The sequence below is a fragment of the Salvelinus fontinalis genome, chromosome 17, assembly GCF_029448725.1.
Source record: "Salvelinus fontinalis isolate EN_2023a chromosome 17, ASM2944872v1, whole genome shotgun sequence".
NCBI classification, from domain to species: Eukaryota; Metazoa; Chordata; class Actinopteri; order Salmoniformes; family Salmonidae; genus Salvelinus; species Salvelinus fontinalis.
Genome location: NC_074681.1, coordinates 15659843 through 15685930, shown reverse-complemented (window position 1 = coordinate 15685930; position 26088 = coordinate 15659843). Strand labels below are relative to the sequence as shown.

General features: G+C 46.4%; 1 protein-coding gene across 2 annotated transcripts in view; it reads left to right on the top strand.

Moving 5' to 3' along the window:
- LOC129813782 (disabled homolog 1-like) overlaps positions 1-26088 on the top strand; it is a 74086-nt gene that overhangs the window by 11426 nt on the left and 36572 nt on the right. For both annotated transcript variants that reach the window (XM_055866313.1, XM_055866312.1), the window contains exon 2: positions 9326-10578. In XM_055866313.1, the coding sequence (XP_055722288.1) occupies positions 10488-10578 (91 nt within the window). In that variant the 5' untranslated portion in view covers positions 9326-10487. The remainder of the gene's footprint in view (positions 1-9325; positions 10579-26088) is intronic.

Genomic DNA, 26088 nt, shown 5'->3' with positions numbered 1-26088 from the left:
TGTGAGATTAATGAGCAACATTGAGGAGACGTTGAGGTGTGTTGGGAGCTCAACTAATTACTATAGCTGACAGACTGCACTGCAATAAGAGGGATAGGCGAAGCTGAAGGAGAGAGTCTGTGTGTGTCTGTGTCTGTGTGGCGCGTGCGTGAAGGAGACCGTCATCACCACCACCACATCAATATCTGGTATGTAGTTAGTGAACGTGGTTAAGAATTACCAGCCTGCCCTCTGATGCAATGAGATCAGGTACTGTAAATGTCCAACCTTGATTGATATTTGATTGAGTTGTCTGTGAGCGTGAATTCAATTTGAAGCCAACCAAATCTTCAAATGATTTTGAATTGAAACCTGAGTTCATTTAAGGCAAGAACAATGTTTCTTGACTGCATGATTGTCTGTGTTTCCTGGAACTGCTCTCTTAGAAAAGGGGTTCTTTCGCCTCATCATTGGGACTTCCGGGTTTAAGTCTTAACGTCACACGTGTCAAACTCATTCCACAGAGAGCCGAGTGTCTGCGGTTTTCGCTCCTCCCTTGTACTTGATTGATGAATTAAGGTCACTAATTAGTAAGGAACTCCCCACACATGGTTGTATAGAGCTTAATTGAAAGTAAAAAACAAAAACCTGCAGACACCCGGCCCTTCGTGGAATGAGTTTGACATCCCTGCTTAACGGTGTATGTTGATGGCTTTTGGCTAATTCAATCAAAAAGCCAGGTTGATGCAACGTGATTACGTTGATAATGAGGCATGGTGAAATAACATTGACACAATGTTTGACTCAACCAATGTTTCCCTGGTGGCTATGTAAAGCAAGTTCCAAATTATGACCTTTCAGATGACCTTGCAGATGACCTTTCAGTTAGTCAACAGAGTAGACTCCTTGGCAATGCCAATGGTTTTTCCAAGTCACTTTGTGCATCAAGATTGTTAGTTATTTTTCGTCTCACAGAAGCGGTTTGTTAAGGTGTTTGACCTTCAATCCACATGACTACAATACTCTACAATCAAGATGTTTTTGTATTCAAATGTATTAAAACCATAATAAACAACGCTGTCATGACAAAATATTGTGGTCACAGTTGAGTTGACATAGTGCTGGCTCAGCTCACACATGTTTTATTGTATCAATGACCCTTTTGCAATTATGGGAGACATCTCTCAGCTGTTTATTTACTATGGTTCAAAGTTAAACACAGAGATGGAAAAATAACCTTTAAAAGTTTCATTAATTACTAGCTGCATGAAATAATGACCACAATGAGCTACTCTGTCTAGTTTTGTAATGTTCAAAGGAAACTTGCCTCAACTCTCTGTTCATAACTAGGGGAGAGAGAGAGAGAGAGAGAGAGAGAGAGAGAGAGAGAGAGAGAGAGAGAGAGAGAGAGAGAGAGAGAGAGAGAGAGAGAGAGAGAGAGAGAGAGAGAGAGAGAGAGAGAGAGAGAGAGAGAGAGAGAGAGAGAGAGCGAGAGCGAGAGCGAGAGCGAGAGCGAGAGCGAGAGCGAGAGCGAGGGGAAAAGGGACTCAGAGCCAGAGAGATGTGTTGTCTTGGTTGAATACGAGGTGGTTGAGTGTTCCTCCAGGCCTCCTCTCCTGGAGCCGGCCCAGTTCTCGCCCACTGAATGTGCTAAATAGGCTGTTTGAACACACTGTTTAGACACTGAGACATAGCACAATAACAGAGCAAATCAACAGTGAATTAAAGACTCCTCAGGGAAGCCATAGAGAGACATCGAAGGGGGTTGGAGCTTCCTACTGCCCAATTACTCATCCCAGGCTACCTTGGTCCAGCCTCTCCTCACGCAGACTAACGCACAGCAGCATGCACGCTGCCTGTATTTCTAGACATTAGGAGTCACGTTAGGAGACCAGACCTATAGAATGAGACATTTTACAATTTACTCATTTAGCAGACACTCTTAACCATAATTGTTTGTGTAAGTCGCTGTGGATAAGTGCCTTGCTCAAGGGTACAACAACAGATTTTTCACCCAGTCAGCTGGGGATTCCAACCAGTGACCTTTCGGTTACTGTCCCAACGCTCTAAAACCGACAGGCTGAGACTTGACATGAAGAACGATAGAAGACTTATAGAGCATATAATATAGATGTACATGAATAAGGGGAAATTGTATTTTCTTTTGATCTCTGTAATTGGCTTGGTTTATTACTGTCGCCAAAGCAAGGTAATTGCTACACTCATTCCTAAGCATAAATATGACTTTGATGACACAATGGCATAGCATCAATCTCAGCAATATACAGCTATTGAATATAGTTCAAAGAAACCTTAGTAAGACTCACATCTTCTATGATTTGTGTGTGGATGCTGTATGTTTTCTTATTTATGTCACATCCCAGACTTGAAGTTCCCTCTTCTCCCTATTAAATGTGGCCCTTTGTGTTGGAAGCTGAGCTGGTAAACTGGCTAATGTAGGAGCGTTTTAGAGGGCCGACCCTCTCTAACCCTGTGCCCACCCATGCCTGGCCCCGTTGAAGCTGTGGCTAAGTGAGTGCACTGCTCCAAGGTTTATTTTGACATAAATCCACGTGGCAAAGAAGCAACTGTGCTGGCAAATACTAATTTAGTTTACCAGCTGTATCCAGTGAACCTGAAGTGATCAGTAGGCAAATTAATATACTGCTGCAACGCATCACATGAACAGAAGAGAACAGTATGTTTCTTTCTCTTTCCCCCTCATTCCTCTTTCTCTTGTCCCTCACTTCTCCCTCATTCCTCTTTCTCTTCTCCCTCACTTCTCCCTCATTCCTCTTTCTCTTCTCCCTCACTCCTCCCTCATTCCTCTTTCTCTTCTCCCTCACTTCTCCCCCATTCCTCTTTCTCTTCTCCCTCATTCCTCTTTCTCTTCTCCCTCACTTCTCCCTCATTCCTCTTTCTCTTCTCCCTCATTCCTCTTTCTCTTCTCCCTCACTTCTCCCTCATTCCTCTTTCTCTTCTCCCTCATTCCTCTTTCTCTTCTCCCTCACTTCTCCCTCATTCCTCTTTCTCTTCTCCCTCATTCCTCTTTCTCTTCTCCCTCACTTCTCCCTCATTCCTCTTTCTCTTCTCCCTCATTCCTCTTTCTCCTCTCCCTCACTTTCTCCCTCATTCCTCTTTCTCTTCTCCCTCACTTCTCCCTCATTCCTCTTTCTCTTCTCCCTCATTCCTCTTTCTCTTCTCCCTCACTTCTCCCTCATTCCTCTTTCTCTTCTCCCTCACTTCTCCCTCATTCCTCTTTCTCTTCTCCCCACACTTTGACCGTTGTGTCTTTTCAGTGGCTAGGCCCAGAGCTCTTCCATCATGTCAGGAATGAGGTTAACTAATGGGGCATGAAGGGGCAGCCTGATATCACATGCCATCAGTCCTCTCGGAAGGCCAGACAGATGCTTCAATCAGAAATCTATTTTTTTTTGACTGTCTTTTGCTCTATCTAGCACTATGAAAATGACTGTCTCTCTAATCAGTTTCACTGTTAACACCTGGGATTAAATAGTAATTGTTTCCCTTACATTAGGCAGTGGGGTGCGTCTGATTATCGGTATAATGTTTTTTGAACTATTCCATTGGTTTTATAATGCCAGGCAAGCCAACTGCAGCACACCTAGTATTTGAGAGAAAACAGAAGTAATAATTACATTTATGGGCCCATAATGATCAAGTATATAGTTGGAAACTACCTGGTAACAAAGTGCATCATTATAAGCAAATTGTATTACCAATTTAATTCAATAATAATTTAAAGTAGGTCTAATTAGGCTACCAGAAAATACCAAATACCATTTCCACCAAGACCTTGCACTGTAAAACCTTTTTGTTAGGGCTCACAGATTTAATAACACAGTTAATTGGTAGCCTGGAAACAGTGATACATTGAAGTGTAACCTCAAAGACCGCTGTGTGGCTCATATAGAGCGGTTAACCAATTATAAGTAGCTAATTAGCTATCAACCAGCAGCAAATGATGTCTTATCTCAATAATGGAGGGCTATCAGGCACTTGATAGGGCACTAGAGACTATCATTCATTGTGAGAGCTTGATAACAATGGATGAATCCATAGAGGTAACGCCTCCTGAAATGTGTCAAGCCCAAAGAAGAAACCTTGTAAAAACACTTTAGAACATATTAGGCCTTGAAGTAGTGTAGAGAGTACATGGTCGCTTTTGGCTGGGACCAACCTAGGTGACACGAGGTAAAACAGCAGGGTAAGTCTCACAGGCGCCGGGCTGGAGCTGCAGCTAGCTCAGGCAGGTTGTGACACTCCTGTCCCCATCCATAAGCTGGGGGGCGTTTTGTAACAAAGATGACCGGTGCTAGGTGCCAAAGCCAGTCTGTCAAACAAACGGACCCACCACCCCCAGGCCACGCCAGCCTTGGCAACACAGTAACCCACACAGATGATCTTGGGGCAGGCCGGGCCTGCTAGTCGACAGACGTCACACACACAGGCTGGAGTGTGATGTCTGCCGCGGCTGGTTCTAGAGGTGTAATAGGTCGTAGCTGGTGATGGATGACCGTTCAACCTCTGTTACCCATCTGTCAGATAGCTAGGGACTAATCGTACCATCCGAGCCTGATATTACACTGAGATTGTGTTTTAACTGATGCCTCAATTAACAAATACAGATAAACTGGAAATAGAATGACATGATGTTGGCTTGTATTCACACCTATCATTAGTTCTGTTTATGACTAGTGATGCTGGTTAACATTACTGACGTACAGTACACATAACGGAAGCTTTAATGCCATGATGGAGATTGAATTTAATATTTAATATTAAAAGTATTTATTTATAAAGCAGTTTTTTGATGGAATTTGAGTTATTCCTTTGGTGAAATTCAGGACATCAATTGTGTTTGACGTGTCTCAGTATCAGGGGATACAGGCAGTCACAGATAAACATCAAATGTAAAGATCTGAAGTGGAACCTAACTTGTCGTTTGATTACTATGTATGTCCAGGGAGCTGGTGAAAGATCATTTAATATGTCACCATGTTGGCAACATCTAAAAATGGAATCAAAAGAATGTTAAATCAGTTCCAATGTTAATGGAAAAATTAACTAATATTATAATAGTGTATGTGTCGTATTGAATGTCTCGGGGATAATTGTTTTCTTGTCTTTGCAATAACATACTCTGAGCACATCACATCGTACTCCATTTATGCCGCATGACAAGTTATATATACCTGATACCCAAGGGCTCTGGCTTTGCCATGCGAAGGTGTGTGACTGACTCCCTCCACAAAAATCAATGGCTTACTCAGTGATTGATGTTCTCAGTGATAAGAGGAGAGAGTTGTCATATTTCATCAGGCTTCCTTCCTCACAGGGCAAGAGGCTGTATTTGTTAGCTAATCTCGTTACGACGGCAGCACCAGATTTTTGACTGGAGAAGGGGAGGGGGTTAGTGGGGGCAGGGGTGGGGGCAGACTACCCCTTGAGAATTATTTCATTTCTGAAAATATGTTTTACTTAAATTAGGCCCCTGAAATATCTCTCTCTCTCTCCTCCTAAACTAAGTAAAGACACGAGTATGCAGGTGTAGAATAAACGGAAGTGAAATTGACTTACTTCAAAAAGGAAATGTTCGTTCAATCCCTCACACTAGAAACATGAGAAATATAAATGAGCTGAATGAATAAATAAAGTCTCCAGGCTTTGACAGACTGCCTCTTAACAGCTCAGAATGAGAGGAGAAGCTGTGATGAACACACACACCAACGCATGACACTCCATCACTCATGAACTCTGACCCAAATCATTAGAGACACTGGAAGCTGTTAAAACACAGAGCAGATTGTGTGTGTTTTTGAAAGAGTGTTTGTGTGTGTGCGCGTACGTGTGCGTTTGTGTGTTCGTTCGTGCGTGCGTGCGTGAATGTGTGCATAAATGTGTGTGACCTACTGGTTTAGAAAAGCTGTCATACATCACATTAAATCACTCTTCCATCATCTAACTAATACAATGAGGCATATCACAATGAAAATGACATTACAGTTGAAGTGGGAAGTTTACATACATTTAGGTTGGAGTCATTTAAAACTCATTTTTCAACCACTCCACAAATGTCTTGTTAACAAACTATAGTTTTGGCAAGTCGGTTAGGACATCTACTTTGTGCATGACACAAGTAATTTTTCCAACAATTGTTTACAGACAGATTATTTCACTGTATCACAATTCCAATGGGTCAGAATTTTACATACACTAAGTTGACTGTGCTTTTAAACAGCTTGGAAAATTCAAAAAATTATGTCATGGCTTTAGAAGCTTCTGATAGGCTAATTGACATCTTTTGAGTCAATTGGAGGTGTACCTGTGGATGTATTTCAAGGCCTACCTTCAAACACAGTGCCTCTTTGCTTGACATCATGGGAAAATCAAAAGAAATCAGCCAAGACCTCAGAAAAAGAATTGTAGACCTCCACAGGTCTGGTTCATCCTTGGGAGCAATTTCCAAATGCCTGAAGGTACCACGTTCATCTGTACCAACAATAGTACGCAAGTATAAACACCATGGGACCACACAGCCGTCATACCGCTCAGGAAGGAGACGCGTTCTGTCTCCTAGAGATGAACGTACTTTGGTGCGAAAAGTGCAAATCAATCCCAGAACAACAGCAAAGGACCTTGTGAAGATGCTGGAGGAAACAGGTACAAAAGTGTCACAAAGACCTGACCTCAATCCTATAGAAAACTTGTGGGCAGAACTGAAAAAGCATGTGTGAGCAAGGAGGCCTACAAACCTGACTCAGTTACACCAGATCTGTCAGGAGGAATGGGCCAAAATTCACCCAATTTATTGTGGGAAGCTTGTGGAAGTCTACCTAAAACGTTGGACCCAAGTTAAACAATTTAAAGGCAATGCTACCAAATACTAATTGAGTGTATGTAAATGTCTGACCCACTGGGAATGTGATGAAAGAAATAAAAGCTGAAATAAATCATTCTCTCTACTATTATTCTGACATTTCACATTCTTAAAATAAAGTGGTGATCCTAACTGACCTAAGACAGGGAATTTTTACTATGTCAGGAATTGTGAAACTGAGTATAAATGTATTTGGCTAAGGTGTATGTAAACTTCCGACTTCAACTGTCATGACATTATCTGCCTCATAAGCGCACTTGAATCATTCCCCTGGTGAAACGCTCGCAGAACGACAGTGAAACGCTCGCAGAACGACAGTGAAACGCTCGCGGGCCGACAATGAAACGCTCGCGGGCCGACAGTGAAACGCTCACGGTGCGACAGTGAAATGCTCACAGACTAACAGTGGAATGCTCGCAGGGTAGCAGTGAAATGCTCGCAGGCCGACAGTGAAATGCTCGCAGGGCGGCAGTGAAACTCTCGCAGGGTAGCAGTGAAATGCTCGCAGGGCGGCAGTGAAACTCTCGCAGGGTAGAAGTGAAACTCTCGCAGGGTAGCAGTGAAACGCTCGCAGGGCGACAGTGAAATGCTCCCAGGGCGACAGTGAAATGCTCCCAGGGCGACAGTGAAATGCTCCCAGGGCGACAGTGAAATGCTCGCAGGGCGACAGTGAAATGCTCCTAAGGCGACAGTGAAATGCTCGCAGGCCAACTAGCTCTCACAGTTTCACATCAGACTTACAAGTGTTTAAGTGTTTAAAGTTAAGTTTAGGCATTAACTCATAATTTTTAAGGTTAGGGTTAAGTTTAGGCATTAACTCTGAAATCTTAACTTTAGGAATGAACTCTGAATGGTTACGGTAACGGTTATGGTTAGGGATAGGCTTAAAACTAAAATCTCAAAAACAACTTTATAACTGAATCCTACTTGAAGGTAACAGCGCTCACTGTTGCCCCTTTCACGTCCTCTCCCGACGTACTCAGGCATGGATGGACATTGAATGCTGACTTGTATCACTTGTGCACTGGCTGCGCAGGCAGCGCGACCCACAGGGCCAGACATTTACATACTCACACGCAGAGAAACAGTAATGACTAGGCGGGTTGCAGTAACCTGTTGTTTTGGTAAATGTAATGTAATGTATTTTGTGTCTGGGCTCTGAGTAATAGCAGGGCTGAAGACTCACCTGCAGCGACGGAAGAGAGGAGAGGAGCTATTGCTCTGGACTCGTTAGGAGATTTCTCTCTGTCTCGGTTCATCTCTCTCTCTTGCATGCTCTCTCTCTCACACACACACTCTCTCTCTCTCGCACGCGCACACACACACACACACACACACACACACACACACACACACACACACACACACACACACACACACACACACACACACACACACACACACACACACACACACACACACACACACACACACACTCGCTCTCTCTCTCTCTCTCTCTCTCTCTCTCTCTCTCTCGCACGCACCCACGTACAGTACAGTACAATGTCACACAATGTCACAGTAGACGCATGTGCACAATGCCATGTAAGCTACTGAGCAGAGCTGCTCTTTTTGAGGACAGACACAGGGGAGTAGAGGTTTATTCTGTCAACAATGAACCATCACCATGCCAACCACATTGTTGTTCTCGGTGCCAGCCTTGGCCTTGGCTCTGCCCACATGTTAGCAGAAGATGATTGAAGGACATTAAGCGTGCTGGTGGTTCCAATTCAAAGTGCGTGTGTGTTTGTGAGGTTGTGTGTGTGTGTGTGTGTCTGCGTGTGTGTGTGCGCACTTGTGTGTGTTTGTGTGTGTTCCAATTCAACGCTCCCATGCCAACATTCTCTCTCTCCACAGTTCTCCTCTAGAAATTCTGCTTCCTGTTCTTTCTTCTGTAATAGAGAGCAAATGACAGGAAACACTGACCATGTATAGGGTGTATAATGATAATGTATGGGGTGTATTGTTGTTTGCTCACAGCTATCTGGGATTAGTTCTTTTTAAAACACCAGCCTGCCACTTGTTTTGGTAAATATCAAAAGTTCAAATGACCATGAAACAGATTCCCAGATTGTACCCTTTAAACAGAGAAATAACCTTGGTGATCTAGATGGAAACAAACATGTGACAGCGAGACGAGATAATGACTACACAGTTGAGTGATGAATTAATATCTGTCGTTCTCATGCTTTAATTAATGGAATAAGAACTAATGCTGGAATGTGTTTGTCATGTTAATTACCAGTGGCTAATTTCTCTCACACACACACACACACACACACACACACACACACACACACACACACACACACACACACACACACACACACACACACACACACACACACACACACACACAGAGAGAGAGACAGACACAGACACGCACACAGACACGCACACACACTGTCATTGGCTAAGGCTAAATGTCTTCCCTGTCTCTTTCAGTGCTAATGGAGGGAGTGACAGAGGTGTACAACAGAAGGACAGTCTCTGAAGTGTCCTACCAAAGAGGAATACCAGTACTCAACCTGGACTAAAGAACAATACAGTACTTCAACAACAACCCATGTGTTCTCTTTGGAAGGAGGAATTCACCAATCACTAAGTGGGATCTGCACTAAAGAGCAATAGAGGGACCATGTAATACTTGACCTTATTTGAGGAACATCTAGCCACCATGTTAGAACTAGTCTGAAGCATTCAGAAGGACCGCTACAACATCTACCTGTCATCAGCTCTACCAGGATGGGTCCAAATTGAAGGAGATCTGAACCCCTGGATCTCTTCACCAAAGAGGAATAACACCAGGCTTCTCACCATGGACTTGGAGGAAAACTCTGTCCTAGACCTGGAGTAGAGGTTCTGTCCTAGACCTGGAGTGGAGGGAGTAGTGGTTCTGTCCTAGACCTGGAGTAGAGGGAGTAGTAGCTCTGTCCTAGACCTGGAGTAGAGGGAGTAGTGGCTCTGTCCTAGACCTGGAGTAGAGGGAGTAGTGGCTCTGTCCTAGACCTGGAGTAGAGGGAGTAGTAGCTCTGTCCTAGACTTGGAGTAGAGGGAGTAGTGGCTCTGTCCTAGACGTAGAGTAGAGGTTCTGTCCTAGACCTGGAGTAGAGGGAGTAGTGGCTCTGTCCTAGACCTGGAGTAGAGGGAGTAGTGGTTCTGTCCTAGACCTGGAGTAGAGGGAGTAGTGGTTCTGTCCTAGACGTAGAGTAGAGGTTCTGTCCTAGACCTGGAGTAGAGGGAGTAGTGGCTCTGTCCTAGACCTGGAGTAGAGGGAGTAGTGGCTCTGTCCTAGACCTGGAGTAGAGGGAGTAGTAGCTCTGTCCTAGACCTGGAGTAGAGGGAGTAGTGGCTCTGTCCTAGACCTGGAGTAGAGGTTCTGTCCTAGACCTGGAGTAGAGGGAGTAGTAGCTCTGTCCTAGACTTGGAGTAGGGGACAGGGGGTAGGGGACAGTCGGGTTGTGGGCAGTCCAAAGGAGGTAGGGTGTGTGTGATAACCATCCTAGAGTAGGGGATAGGGGACTAGTCCACCGGAGGCAGCAGAGGAGTGATAACCCCATGGTGGATCTGCTGTGAGGAGGACTGAGGACAGGAAGGACCCAGGAGGATGTCATCAGCCGGAGGAGAGTCAGCCAGCTCGGAGCTCCAAGCAGATGTCAAAACCAGCACTCTGAGACGGGAGTCCAGGAGGACTAAAGGTAATAAATCTAGATGCAAACACATTAAATACATGGATGTAATGTATGCTATGCCCCCCCCCCCCCCACACACACACACACACACTCGCAGTGGCTCACACATGCTATTGGTTTTGCATGAATACACCCACATGGATACGCGTACACACATATGCACACACACATACAATATTCTATTGCATTCTAACCCACCCACACACCAGATGGGAGGGTATGGTAAAAACTGTGCATACATGTTACAGCAACCCACACAAAGCACACAGACGAAATGTACACTGTATTAATAGTGAGTCATTGTAGACGTGGATAAATGTCATTCCTCCAATCAGAGAAACCTTCAGTCAGCCTTCAGTCACATAGAGGAAGAGAGAGGGACAGAGACAGAGGGAGAGAGATTAACAGAGAAACAGAGAGATGCTTAGATGACGGGAGAGAGACAGAGACAGAGACAGAGACAGAGACAGAGACAGAGACAGAGAGAGAGAGAGAGAGAGAGAGAGAGAGAGAGAGAGAGAGAGAGAGAGAGAGAGAGAGAGAGAGAGAGAGAGAGAGAGAGAGAGAGAGAGAGAGAGAGAGACTCCAGAGCTGGTCTGCTCCACCCAGAGACTCATCCAGATGCAGCAGCAGATCTAGAGCAGCTATTGGCTGTAGCCAGGGGGGTGGTAGTGTCGTGATTTAGGTGTCATGGACAGGGGAACTCACACCCTGTCGCTTTGATGAACACCATAAGTGATGTAATAGGCCAAGGCAGCCTCGGAATGATCACAGTGAGATTGAAATGGGATTGAATTGGCTGAGAGGGAATAAAGAGAGAGTTGAGAGAGAGGGAGAGAATTAGAGAGAGGAAGAAAAATGTATTATGCTTCTCTCTCACTCGCTCCTTGTCCTGCTCTCCTTTCATCCCTCCTCACTCCCTCCCTCCCTCTTGCCATCTCTGCGTCCATGAATAAAGCCACTCCAGTGGTACAGTAAATATGCCTTCGCCTGGAACAGAAGCAGCAGCAGCAGCAGGTCCTCTGGGGCCGTTTTACTGGATCTGTCCGTCGGATCACACCAGATAAATGGTCGGGCTGGTGGAGAACCTATTGATTTGAGTTAAGTGAAGGAGGGAAGAGAGAGGCAGGCTTATTACACACATGGCCATGCGATGTGACGCGATGGGCCACTGGTGGAGAGAGAATGGACAGGCTATCAGAACATGTTATCAGGGCAGGCTTTAGCATGTTAATCAGATGTGCTGCTGCTTGCAGGCTGTTGAAGCTATCACTGGAGATGCCCTTTAGATTCATAGTAATGGTAATGGAGTTAGCATGGAGATTGATGCACACTGTCATACAGCCCTGGGCTCAGAGAGGTGACTGACTGGGCTGGGTGAAGGACCCTCTCAAGGTGTATTGGCAGGATGGATGGTTGTATGGATGGATGGATGGTTGGATGGGTGGGTGGGTGTATGGGTGTATGGATTGGTGGGTGGTTGGATGAGTGGATGGTTGGATGGGTGGGTGGATGGATGGATGGTTGGTTGGTTGGGTGGATGGTTGGATGGATGGATGGATGGATGGATTGGTGGGTGGATGCATGGATCTGTGGGTGGGTGGGTAGGTGGTTGGATGAGTGAACGGATGGATGGATGGATGGATGGATGGATGGATGGATGGGTGGGTTGATCGGTGGGTGGGTGGGTGGGTGGGTGGGTGGGTGGGTGGGTGGGTGGTTGGAGGAGTGGATGGTTGGTTGGTTGGGTGGATGGTTGGATGGTTGGATGGTTGGATGGTTGGATGGATGGATGGATGGATGGATGGATGGATGGATGGATGGATGGATGGATGAATGAATGGGTGGGTGGATGCATGGATCGGTGGGTGGGTAGGTGGTTGGATGAGTGGATGTATGGATCGGTGGGTGGGTAGATGGTTGGATGAGTGGATGGATGGATGGATGGACGGATGAATGGATGGATGGTTTGATGGTTGGATGGTTGGATGGGTGGGTGGATGGATGGATGGATGGATGGATGGGTAGGTGGGTGGATGCATGGATCGGTGGGTGGGTGGGTAGGTGGTTGGATGAGTGGATGGATGGATGGATGGGTGGGTGGGTGGATGGTTGGAGGAATGGATGGTTGGTTGGTTGGGTGGGTGGGTGGATGGTTGGTTGGATGGTTGGATGGATGGATGGATGGGTGGGTGGATGCATGGATTGGTGGGTGGGTAGGTGGTTGGATGAGTGGATGTATGGATGGACGGATGAATGGATGGATGGTTGGATGGGTGGGTGGATGGACGGATGTATGGATTGGTGGATGGGTGAGTGGTTGGATGAGTGGATGGTTGGATGGTTGGATGGTTGGATGGATGGATGGATGGATGAATGGATGGATGGGTGGGTGGATGCATGGATTGGTGGGTGGGTAGGTGGTTGGATGAGTGGATGTATGGATCGGTGGGTGGGTAGGTGGTTGGATGAGTGGATGGATGGATGGTTGGTTGGGTGGGTGGATGGATGGATGGATGGATTGGTGGATGGGTGAGTGGTTGGATGAGTGGATGGTTGGATGGGTGGATGGTTGGTTGGATGGTTGGATGGTTGGATGGATGGATGGATGGATGGGTGGGTGGGTGGATGCATGGATCGGTGGGTGGGTAGGTGGTTGGATGAGTGGATGGTTGGTTGGTTGTTTGGGTGGGTGGGTGGGTGGGTGGGTGGGTGGGTGGGTGGGTTAGTGGGTGGATGGGTGGGTGGGTGGGTGGATGGATGGGTGGGTGGATGTATGGATTGGTGGGTGAGTGGTTGGGTGGATGGGTGGGTGGATGTATGGATTGGTGGGTGGGTGCTTGGTTGGGTGGGTGGATGGTTGGATGGTTGGATGGATGGATGGATGGATGGATGGATGGATGGATGGGTGGATGCATGGATCGGTGGGTGGGTGGGTAGGTGGTTGGATGAGTGGATGGATGGTTGGTTGGTTGGTTGGGTGGGTGGGTGGGTGGGTGGGTGGGTGGGTGGGTGGGTGGGTGGGTGGGTGGGTGGATGGGTGGGTGGATGTATGGATTGGTGGGTGAGTGGTTGGTTGGTTGGTTGGGTGAATGGATGGTTGGATGGATGGATGGATTGGTGGGTGGGTGGTTGGATGAGTGGACGGTTGGTTGGGTGGATGGTTGGATGGGTGGATGGATGGATGGCAGAGCTTTAGACAAAGCCTGTAATTGTTTGGCTAGGTGGGTGGGCAGATTATAAAGTAGGTTAATATAAGTGTGTTTTCAGAGGAAATTTGGCTATTTCTCTCATTGTGCTTAATTTTCCTATGATATCTCCCAATAAAAAAAGAAAATATGTAATATACTTATAAATGAAAAGAGGTGCAACCCAGCCATAATAAGGACAAATCCTTTTAGCCTTTTATATTTGAGCCTTTTTGTCTGAGAGATTTGATCCATGGTGTTCTCTAGCCAGACCAGATGTTAGAAAACCCAACCCTTACTGCAGTGTGTGTCTCCCTGCCTGTGAAGGTAAAGGCAAGCCTCCCCTCTGCCCATCGATGGAATTGCTTCACATGCGTGACTTCACTCCATCTCCATAGCAACTGTGGCTCGTCAACTGTAATCTGTGCAACAAAAAAATTACATTTGTCAAAAGAAGGGGGGAAAAGCCTCAGCATATATCTACAGTCAGTAAGTATTGCAATGGTAGAGTTGAAAGATGCCCTAGATTTAAACATCATTATGACCCCGTACATTTTAGCTTGACTTCATCTTATCTTCCAATCACAATTAGGTAATGGTGACACTTCCCTCTAGTTATTAACCAGTTTATCATCGGAAGTCCCACTATGCCATCATAGGCTACTCAGAGGTGTCACGCACCGACATGTTTATTGAGAAGGCAGTGAAATGAAATATATTTTATATATTTAGTCAATAATATAATCTATCTTCTAAATTGTTATATTGAAAAAATATAAAATTGGGGGCACATGCCCCCTCAGTTTCAATAGGCATGGCACCTCAGATCATACTTTTGTAATCATTTCTGTAATGATTCTGTCATTTACCCCCTGCTAAAGAGTCACCTGATCATCACAACCCAGCCGAAGCACATCAATACATTTAGCAGACGCTCCTATTCAAAATGTCTTATCGTAGTGAGTGCATACATTTTCACCATTTTTTCATACATTTTTCATACTTTTTTTCAATAGTTGTGTGTAACTGTGATGTGATCAATATGATGTGATCCACTGACTGTATTGATGATGTGCACAATACCTAATTGGTTTAACTAGCTCTGGTCCAGGGCATTAATGTGGCTTGCTAACGCTGAGCCTTCAACAAAGGTGCACAAACACCCTCGAACAGAGCTAAGTGTATCCTACTTCCCTGTATGTGTCCATGGAATCCAGTAATGTGTGCTGATGTTTAGTAAAAGTGTGTGTATGTGACGTGTGTGTGCTGAGGCTTGTGAATGTTACTTCATCCACACAGAAGGCAAGGAAAGAGGAGGCAGATGGTGCAGACAGATTTGTCCTACTCTACTCTATTCTGCTCTACTCTAGTTTACTCGACTCTACTCTTCTATACTCTACTCTGCTCTACTCTACTCTAGTTTCCTCTACTCTACTCCGCTCTACTCTAGTTTACTTGACTCTACTCTTCTATACTCCACTCTAGTTTACTCTACTCTACTCTGCTCTACTCTACTCTACTCTAGTTTACTCTACTCCACTGTAGTTTACTCTACTCTAGTTTACTCTACTCTACTGTAGTTTACTCTACTCTACCCTAGTTTACTCTACTCTACTCTAGTTTACTCTACTCTCCTCTGCTCTGCTCTACTCTACTCTAGTTTACTCTACTCTACTCTACTCTACTCTACTCTAGTCTAGTTTACTCTACTCTACTCTAGTTTACTCTACTCCACTGTAGTTTACTCTACTCTACTCTGCTCTACTCTACCCAAGTTTACTCTACTTTACTGTAGTTTACTCATCCCTAGTTTACTCTACTCTACCCTAGTTTACTCTACTCTACTCTAGTTTACTCTACTCTACTCCAGTCTAGTTTACTCTACTCTGCTCTACTCTAGTTTACTCTACTCTACTCTGCTCTACTCTACTCTACCCTAGTTTACTCCACTCTACTCTAGTTTACTCCACTCTGCTCTACTCTAGTTTACTCTACTCTACTCTAGTTTACTCTACTCTACTCCACTCTAGTTTACTCTACTCTACTCCACTCTAGTTTACTCTACTCTACTCTACTCTAGTTTACTCCACTCTGCTCTACTCTACTCTAGTTTACTCCACTCTACTCTACTCTACTCTACTCTAGTTTACTCCACTCTGCTCTACTCTACTCTACTCTAGATTACTCTAGTCAGGCCTTCACATTTTATGCTGCTTCTTAGCTCCAGCAGACCAGAAGGAGATAGGACAGGAGAATTTCTGTAAGAATAATTGGCTAAAGCAGAGTTGTGAATGAACACTCATGAATGAACACTCAGACGAAGTGACATACATTCAAATTGCACATGTATACATTCATATTATCAATAGACCATGATGCACAAATAGATGGGTAACATCCTCGTAACGTTCAAAGGTTAATCTTTATTGGATGCTGGGCTCCCGAACCAAAGTTGCAGTTGCCAACTACTCGTATCTGGAGGGCCACGTATGACTCTCCATCTGGTGCCATCTGTCCTTTCCTCGTCCCCATTTCACTGAGGCGGGGGGCACAGACACTATCTTCTCACAGCCAGCTAGTCCATTGACTCCACTCCGTAACTAGTATGGAGCAGGGCTAGCATGGCTAGTGGTAATTGTTCTCTCAATAGGCTGAGGTATTTTCGTCTCAGGGGGGTAATTGGAGTGCTTTAGTCTGAATTGATCCAGAAACCAGTTTCACTACTGCACCCCTGCTTTACTACACCCACGCTCTACTACACCCACGCTCTACTACACCCACGCTCTACTGCACCCACGCTCTACTGCACCCACGCTCTACTACACCCACGCTCTACTGCACCCACGCTCTACTGCACCCACGCTCTACTGCACCCACGCTCTACTGCACCCACGCTTTACTGCACCCACGCTCTACTGCACCCACGCTCTACTACACCCACGCTCTACTGCACCCACGCTCTACTACACCCACGCTCTACTACACCCACGCTCTACTACACCCACGCTCTACTGCACCCACGCTCTACTGCACCCACGCTCTACTACACCCACGCTCTACTACACCCACGCTCTACTGCACCCACGCTCTACTACACCCACGCTCTACTGCACCCACGCTCTACTGCACCCACGCTCTACTGCACCCACGCTCTACTGCACCCACGCTCTACTGCACCCACGCTCTACTACACCCACGCTCTACTACACCCACGCTCTACTGCACCCACGCTCTAATACACCCACGCTCTACTACACCCACGCTCTACTGCACCCACGCTCTACTGCACCCACGCTCTACTCAACCCACGCTCTACTGCACCCACGCTCTACTGCACCCACGCTCTACTGCACCCACGCTCTACTACACCCACGCTCTACTACACCCATGCTCTACTACACCGACGCTCTACTACACCCACGCTCTACTGCACCCACGCTCTACTGCACCCACGCTCTACTACACCCACGCTCTACTGCACCCACGCTCTACTACACCCACGCTCTGACTCACCTATTGCTGCTCTTTTGACCCTATCATCACTCGGCTACACAGCTGATGCCCCCTGGACTGTTTCATTAACAAGGTACCTCATTTTGTTTACCTGTCGGCCCCAGCCTCGAACTCAGGCCCTGTATGTACCTAACTGACCCGCTCTGCCCATTCATCGCCATTTACCCGTTGTCTTAGCTCTCCTGATCAACATCTGTGATTGCTTTATGCCTCTCTCTCATGTCAATATGCCTTGTCTACTGCTGTCTTGGCTAGTTCTAATTGTTTTATTTCACTGTAGAGCCCTCAGTCCCGCTCAACATGCCTTGTCCCACCCCACACACATGCGGAGACCTCACCTGGCTTAACTGGTGCCTCCAGAGCCGAAACCTCTCTCATCGTCACTCAACGCCAAGGTTTACCTTCACTCCGCCAACCCTGATGTTCTAGCCATGTCTGAATCCTGGCTTAAAAAGGCCACCAAAAACTCTGAAACTTCCATCCCCAACTACAACATTTTCCACCAACTGCCAAAGGGGTGGAGTTGCAATCTACTGCAGAGATAGTCTGCAAAGTTCTGTCATGCTACCCAGGTCTGTGCCCAAACAGTTCTAGCTTCTACTTTTAAAAATTCACCTTTCCAGAAATAAGTCTCTCACTGTTGCCGCATGTTATAGACCCCTCCCAGCCCCCAGCTGTGCCCTGGACACCATATGTGAATTGATTGCCCCCCCATCTAGCTTCAGAGTTCATTCTGTTAGGTGAGCTAAACTGGGATATGCTTAACACCACGGCCATCCTACATCCTAAGCTAGATGCCCTCAATCTCACACAAATGATCAAGGAACCTACCAGGTACAGCGCTAAATTCGTAAACACGGGCACCTCATAGATATCATCCTGACCAACCTGCCCTCTAAATACACCTCTGATGTCTTCAACCAGGATCTCAGCAATCACTGCCTCATTGCCTGCGTCCGTAATGGGTCTGCGGTCAAACAACCACCCCTCATCACTTTCAAACGCTCCCTAAAACACTTCAGCATGCAGGCCTTTCTAATCGACCAGGCCCGGGTATCCTGGAAGGATATTGACCTCATCCCGTCAGTAGAGGATGCCTGGTTGTTCTTTAAAGTGCTTTCCTCATCATCTTAAATAAGCATGTCCCATTCAAAAAATGTTGAACTAAGAACAGATGTAGTTCTTGGTTCACTCCAGACTTGACTGCCCTTGACCAGCACAAAAACATCCTGTGGCGTACTGCATTAGCATCGAATAGCTCCTGTGATATGCAACTTTTCAGGGAAGTTATATACGCAGGCAGCTAAGAAAGCAAAGGCTAACTTTTTCAAACAGAAATGTGCATCCTGTAGCACAAACTTCAAAAAGTTCTGGGACACTGTAAAGTCCATGGAGAATCCATGGGGCACCTTTTTATTTTATTTTTTTATTTCACCTTTATTTAACCAGGTAGGCAAATTGAGAACACGTTCTCATTTACAATTGCGACCTGGCTAAGATAAAGCAAAGCAGTTCGACACATACAACAACACATAGTTACACATGGAGTAGAACAAACATACAGTCAATAATACAGTGAAAAATAAGTCTATATACAATGTGAGCAAGTGAGGTGAGATAAGGGAGGTGAAGGCAAATAAAATATATTAATAAATAAAAATATTAAAAAGGCCATGGTGGCGAAGTAAATACAATATAGCAAGTAAAAAAACACTGGAATGGTTGGTTTGCAGTGGAAGAAGGTGCAAAGTAGAGATAGAAATAATGGGGTGCAAAGGAGCAAAATAAATAAATACAGTAGGTAAAGAGGTAGTTGTTTGGGCTAAATTATAGATGGGCTATGTACAGGTGCAGTAATCTATGAGCTGCTCTGACAGCTGGTGCTTAAAGCTAGTGAGGGAGATAAGTGTTTCCAGTTTCAGAAATTTTTGTAGTTCGTTCCAGTCATTGGCAGCAGAGAACTGGAAGGAGAGGCGGCCAAAGGAAGAATTGGTTTTGGGGGTGACCAGAGAGATATACCTGCTGGAGCGCGTGCTACGGGTGGGCGTTGCTATGGTGACCAGCGAGCTGAGATAAGGGGGGACTTTACCTAGCAGGGTAATCTTGTAGATGTCATCTTGTAGATGACCTGGAGCCAGTGGGTTTGGCGACGAGTGTGAAGCGAGGGCCAGCCAACGAGAGCGTACAGGTCGCAGTGGTGGGTAGTATATGGGGCTTTGGTGACAAAACGGATGGCACTGTGATAGACTGCATCCAATTTATTGAGTAGGGTTTTGGAGGCTATTTTGTAAATGACATCACAGAAGTCGAGGATTGGTAGGATGGTCAGTTTTACAAGGGTATGTTTGGCAGCATGAGTGAAGGATGCTTTGTTGCGGAATAGGAAGCCGATTTTAGATTTAACTTTGGATTGGAGATGCTTGATGTGAGTCTGGAAGGAGAGTTTACAGTCTAACCAGACACCTAGGTATTTGTAGTTGTCCACATATTCTAAGTCAGAGCCGTCCAGAGTAGTGATGTTGGACAGGCGGGCAGGTGCAGGCAGCGATCGGTTGAAGAGCATGCATTTAGTTTTACTTGTATTTAAGAGCAATTGGAGGCCACGGAAGGAGAGTTGTATGGCATTGAAGCTCGCCTGGAGGGTTGTTAACACTGTGTCAAAAGAAGGGCCAGAAGTATACAGAATAGTGTCGTCTGCGTAGAGGTGAATCAGAGACTCACCAGCAGCAAGAGCGACATCATTGATGTATACAGAGAAGAGAGTCGGTCCAAGAATTCTCCCAGCTGCCCCAGCTGCCCACTGCACTGAGGCTAGGAAACACTGTCACCACCGATAAATCTATGATAATTGAGAATTTCAATAAGCATTTTTCTACGGCTAGCCATGCTTTCCACCTGGCTACCCCTACCTCGGTCAACAGCTCTGCACCCCCCCACAGCAACTTGCCCAAGCCTCCCCACTTCTCCTTCACCCAAATCCAGATAGCTGATGTTCTGAAAGAGCTGCAAAATCTGGACCCCTACAAATCAGCTGGGCTAGACAATCTGGACCCTCTCTAAAATGATCTGCCGCAATTGTTGCGACCCCTATTACTAGCTTGTTCAACCTCTCTTTTGTATTGTCTGAGATCCCTAAAAAGGAAAGCTGCCGCACCTCAGCCACGCTCAAGGTCCTAAATGATATCATAACCGCCATCGATAAAAGACAACACTGTGCAGCCGTCTTCATCGACCTAGCCAAGGCTTTTGACTCTGTCAATCACCACATTCTTATCGGCAGACTCAACAGCCTTGGTTTCTCAAATGACTGCCTCGCCTGGTTCACCAACTACTTCTCAGAGTTTAATGTGTCAAATCGGAGGGCCTGTTGTCCGGATGGGGGTGCCACAGGGTTCAGTTCTCAGGCCGACTCTTTTCTCTGTATACATCAATTATTTCTGTTCTTGCGGCTGGTGATTCTCTGTGTGTGTGTGTGTGTGTGTGTGTGTGTGTGTGTGTGTGTGTGTGTGTGTGTGTGTGTGTGTGTGTGTGTGTGTGTGTGTGTGTGTGTGTGTGTGTGTGTGTGTGTGTGTGTTGTGTCATATGCGTGTGTCATATGCGTTTGGTGGAAAACATGGCGTCCTGTGTTGTATGCGTGTTATGTGTTTGGGTTTTGTGTGAGAGTGTGAGTGTGAGTGTATTGTTTGTGCGTGTGTGAGTGTGTATATAGTGTGCATACAGTGCCTTCAGAAAGTTCACACCCCTTGACTTATTACACATTTTGTTGTGTTACAAGGTGGGATTAAAATAGATTTCATTGTCTTTTTTTTGTCAACGATCTACACAAAATACTGTAAATGTAAAAAACGTGAACATTTGTAAAATACCAGTATATCTTAATTAGATAATTATTCCACCCCCCCAGTCAATACATACTAGAATCCCCTTTGGCAGTGCTTACAGCTGTGAATAATTCTGTGTAAGTCTCTAAGAGCTTTGCACATCTGGATTGTTAAATATTTGCACAATATAATTTGTTGTATTATTCAAGCTCTCTCTAGTTGGTTGTTGATCATTGTTGGACAACCATTCTTGACAGATTTTTGAAGCCGATTTAAGTCAAAGCTGTAACTAGGCAACTCAGGAACATTCCTTGTTCTATTGGTAAGCAATCTACTGTATATTTGGCCTTGTGTTTTATGTTGTTATCCTGCTGAAAGGTGAATTTGTCTCCCAGTGTCTGTTGGAAAGCAGACTGAAAGAGGTTTTCCTTTAGGATTTTACCTGTGCTTAGCTCTATTCCGTTTATTTTTATCCTTAAAAACTCCCTTGCCGATGACAAGCACGCCAATAACATGATGCAGCCACCACCATGCTTGAAAATATCAAGAGTGGTACTCAGTGATGTGTTGTGTTGGATTTGCCCCAACATAACGCTTGTATTCAGTACTTATAATTAATTAATTCGCCTTTTTATTTTGCTGTTTTACTTCAGTGCCTAATTGCAAACAGGATGCATGTTGTGGAATATTTTTATTTTGTACAGGCTTCCTTCTTTTCACTTTCATTTAGGTTAGTATTGTGGTATAACTATAATGTTGTTGATCCATCCTTAGTTTTCTCTTATCACAGCCATTAAACTCTGTAACTGTTTTAACCTGTCTAGGATGAGGGTGCCGCTAGCGGCACTCCCCCCCCACCCCCACTGAAAAACCAGTGCCGAGAAATTCAAAAAAAATATTGTTTTAAAATATTTAACTTTCACACATTAAAGTCCAATACAGCTAATGAAAGACACAGATCTTGTGAATCCAGCCAACATGTCCGATTTTTAAAATGTTTTACAGGGAAGACACAATATGTAAAGATGTACATCTATTACCTAAAAACACATTAGCATAATCCACCATCTTTTATTTGTCCACCAACACCAGTAGCTATCACCAATTCGGCTAAACTAAGATATTTATAGCCCCTAACCAAGAAAAAAACTCATCAGATGACAGTCTGATAACATATTTATGGTATGGGATAGGTTTTGTTAGAAAAAAGTGCATATTTCAGGTAGATGGCATAGGTTACAATTGCACCCACCGTCACAAATGGACTAGAATAACTACATAGAGCAACGTGTTTACCTACTTACTAATCATCAAACATTTCGTAAAAATACACAGCATACACTAATCGAAAGACACAGATCCTGTGAATACAGACAATATTTCAGATTTTCTAAGTGTCTTACAGCGAAAACACAATAAATCGTTATATTAGCATAGCACATAGCACATAGCAGCCCAGCATTGATTCTAGCCAAAGTGAGTGATAACGTCAACATCGCCAAAATATATTAATTTTTTCACTAACTTCTCAGAATTCAGATGACACTCCTGTAACATCATATTACACAATCCATATAGAGTTTGATCGAAAATGTGCATATTTAGCCACCAAAATCATGGTTAGACAATGTGAAATGTAGCCCAGCTGGTGAGAAAATGTCCGTGCGCCATATTAGACAGTGATCTACTCTTATACATAAATACTCATAAACGTGACTAAAAAATATAGGGTGGACAGGGATTGATAGACAATTTAATTCTTAATACAATCGCAGAATTACATTTTTTAAATTATCCTTACTTTTCAATACAGTTTGCGCCAAGCGAAGCTACGTCAAAAAACATGGCGTCCTAAGCCACTAACATTTTTCGACAGAAACACGATTTATCATAATAAAAATGTCCTACTTTGAGCTGTTCTTCCATCAGTATCTTGGGCAAAGGATCCTTTCTTGGGTCTAATCGTCTTTTGGTGGAATGCTGTCCTCTTGCCATGTGGAAATGCCAACTGCGTTCGGGATGAACTGGAAGCGTGCCCAGCATTTCACAGCGTTTCAGAAATAAATGTCCCAAAATCGCACTAAACGGATATAAATTGCTATAAAACGCTTTAAATTAACTACCTTATGATGTTTTTAACTCCCATAACGAGTAGAAACATGACCAGAGTAATATTACTCCCTCCACTAATGCTTGGAACAAGTGCGGGTCGATGTCCTCCAGGCGCATTACGCAGCAAGAAAAGAGTTCCTAGCTACAGGGTTTTTTAATTTGTAGTGCCTGTGAACGCGCAATCGACCCCATTCAAATCGTCATCACGTAAAGGCATCCAGGGGAAGACGTAAGCAGTGTCCGTATACTCATAGCAATAACTGCGGCCTTTTAACTGACTCCAGATCAGGGGCCAACATTTCTGAAATCTGACTCCATGTCAGGGAAATTGCTGTAGAATGGGTTCTGTTCCACTTAGAGACAAAATTTCAACTCCTATAGAAACTATAGACTGTTTTCTATCCAATAATAATAATAATATGCATATTGTACAATCAAGAATTTTGTGGGAAGCCGTTTCAAAAATTACACGATTAGCATAAATAGTGACAACAGCGCCCCCATCCTCAACAGGTTTGTCACCGGGAACAGCTCTCCATACTCGTCCTGAGGAGCGTGCTAGCCGTCTGGTTAAGACAGTGCCTACAGCACGCACAAAGCCTCCTGTGCGTCTCCAGAGTCCTGTACGTCCTGTTACTGCTCCTCGCACTAGCCCTGTGGTGTGTGTTCCCAGCCCAGTACCACCAGTGCTGACACCACGCACCAGGCTTCCAGTGCGTCTCCAGAGCCCTGTTCCTCCTTCACGCACTCTCCCTGTGGTGCGTGTCTCCAGCCCAGTGCCTCTAGTTCCGGTACCACGCACCAGTCCTATAGTGTGCTTTGAGAACTCAGTGTGCCCTGTCTCTGCTCCCCGCACTAGCCTTGAGGTGCGTGTCTCCAGTCCGGTACCACCAGTTCCGGTACCACGCACCAAGCCTCATGTGCGTCTCCAGAGCCCTGTATGCACTGTTCCTTCTCCCCGTACTCGCCCTGTTGTGCGTGCCCTCAGTCCGGTACCACCAGTGCCGGTACCACACATCAGGCCTATAGTACGCCTTGAGAGTCCAGTGTGCCCTGTTGTTGTTCCCCGCACTAGCCTGAAGGTGAGTGTCCTTAGCCCGGTACCTCCAGTTCCGGCACCACGCACCAGGCCTACAGTGCGTCTCAGCCGGCCAGAGTCTGCCGTCTGCCCAACGGCGTCTGAACTGTTCGTCTGCCAAGCGGCGCCTGAACTGTCCGTCTTCCCAACGGCACCTGAACTGCCCGTCTGCCCAACGGCGCCTGAACTGCCCGTCTGCCCAACGCCGTCTGAGCCGTCCGCCAGACAGGAGCCGCTAGAGCCTTCCGCCAGACAGGAGCCGCTAGAGCCTTCCGCCAGACAGGAGCCGTTAGAGCCTTCCGCCAGACCGGATCAGCCAGAGCCTTCCGCCAGATTTGATCAGCCAGGGCCTTCCGCCAGACCGGATCAGCCAGAGCCTTCCGCCAGACCGGATCAGCCAGAGCCTTCCGCCAGACCGGATCAGCCAGAGCCTTCCGCCAGACCGGATCAGCCAGAGCCTTCCGCCAGACCGGATCAGCCAGAGCCTTCAGCGAGCCATGACCAGCCAGAGCCTTCAGCGAGCCATGACCAGCCAGAGCCGTCAGCGAGCCATGACCAGCCAGAGCCTTCAGCGAGCCATGACCAGCCAGAGCCGTCAGCGAGCCATGACCAGCCAGAGCCGTCAGCGAGCCATGACCAGCCAGAGCCGTCAGCGAGCCATGACCAGCCCGAGCCGTCAGCGAGCCATGACCAGCCCGAGCCGTCAGCGAGCCATGACCAGCCCGAGCCGTCAGCGAGCCATGACCAGCCAGAGCCGTCATCCAGCCATGACCAGCCAGAGCCATCATCCAGCCATGACCAGCCAGAGCCGTCATCCAGCCATGACCAGCCAGAGCCGTCATCCAGCCAGGATCCGCCAGAGCCATCCAGGATCCGCCAGCCAGCCAGTATCCGCCAGCTAGCCAGGATCCGCCAGCCAGCCAGGATCCGCCAGCCAGCCCGGTGTTGTCCCTCAGTCCGGAGCTGCCGTCCCTCAGTCCGGAGCTGCCGTCCCTCAGTCCGGAGCTGCCGTCCCTCAGTCCGGAGCTGCCGTCCCTCAGTCCGGAGCTGCCGTCCCTCAGTCCGGAGCTGCCCCTTATCCTGGTGCTGCCCCTTATCCTGGTGCTGCCTCTTATCCTGGTGCTGCCCCTTATCCTGGTGCTGCCCCTTATCCTGGTGCTGCCCCTTATCCTGGTGCTGCCCCTTAGTCCGGTGCTGTCCCTTAGTCCGGTGCTGCCCCTTAGTCCGGTGCTGCCCCTTAGTCCGGGGCTGCCCCTTAGTCCGGTGCTGCCCCTTAGTCCGGTGCTGCCCCTTAGTCCGGTGCTGCCCCTTAGTCCGGTGCTGCCCCTTAGTCCGGTGCTGCCCCTTAGTCCGGTGCTGCCCCTTAATCCAGTGGGGTTAATTTGGAGGGTGGTCATTTGGAGGAGGATACGAAAGCGGGTAGTGACTGTGGTGGGGTGGGGACCACGACCAGTGCCGGAGCCGCCGCCGTGGACGGACGCCCACCCAGACCCTCCCCTAGACTGTGTGCTGGTGCGCCCGGAGTTCGCACCTTAAGGGGGGGGGGGGTTATGTCACGCCCTGGCCTTAATATTCTTTGTTTTCTTAATTATTTTAGTTAGGTCAGGGTGTGACATGGGGAATGTATGTGTTTTTTGTAGTGTCTAGGGTGGTTGTAAAGTTTAGGGGGTTTATTAGAGTAGTTGGGTTTATGTTTAGTATAGAAGTCTAGCTGTGTCTATGGTTGAGTGTAGGTATCTAGGAAAGTCTATGGTTGCCTAAATTGGGTCTCAATTAGAGACAGCTGGTGATTGTTGTCTCTGAT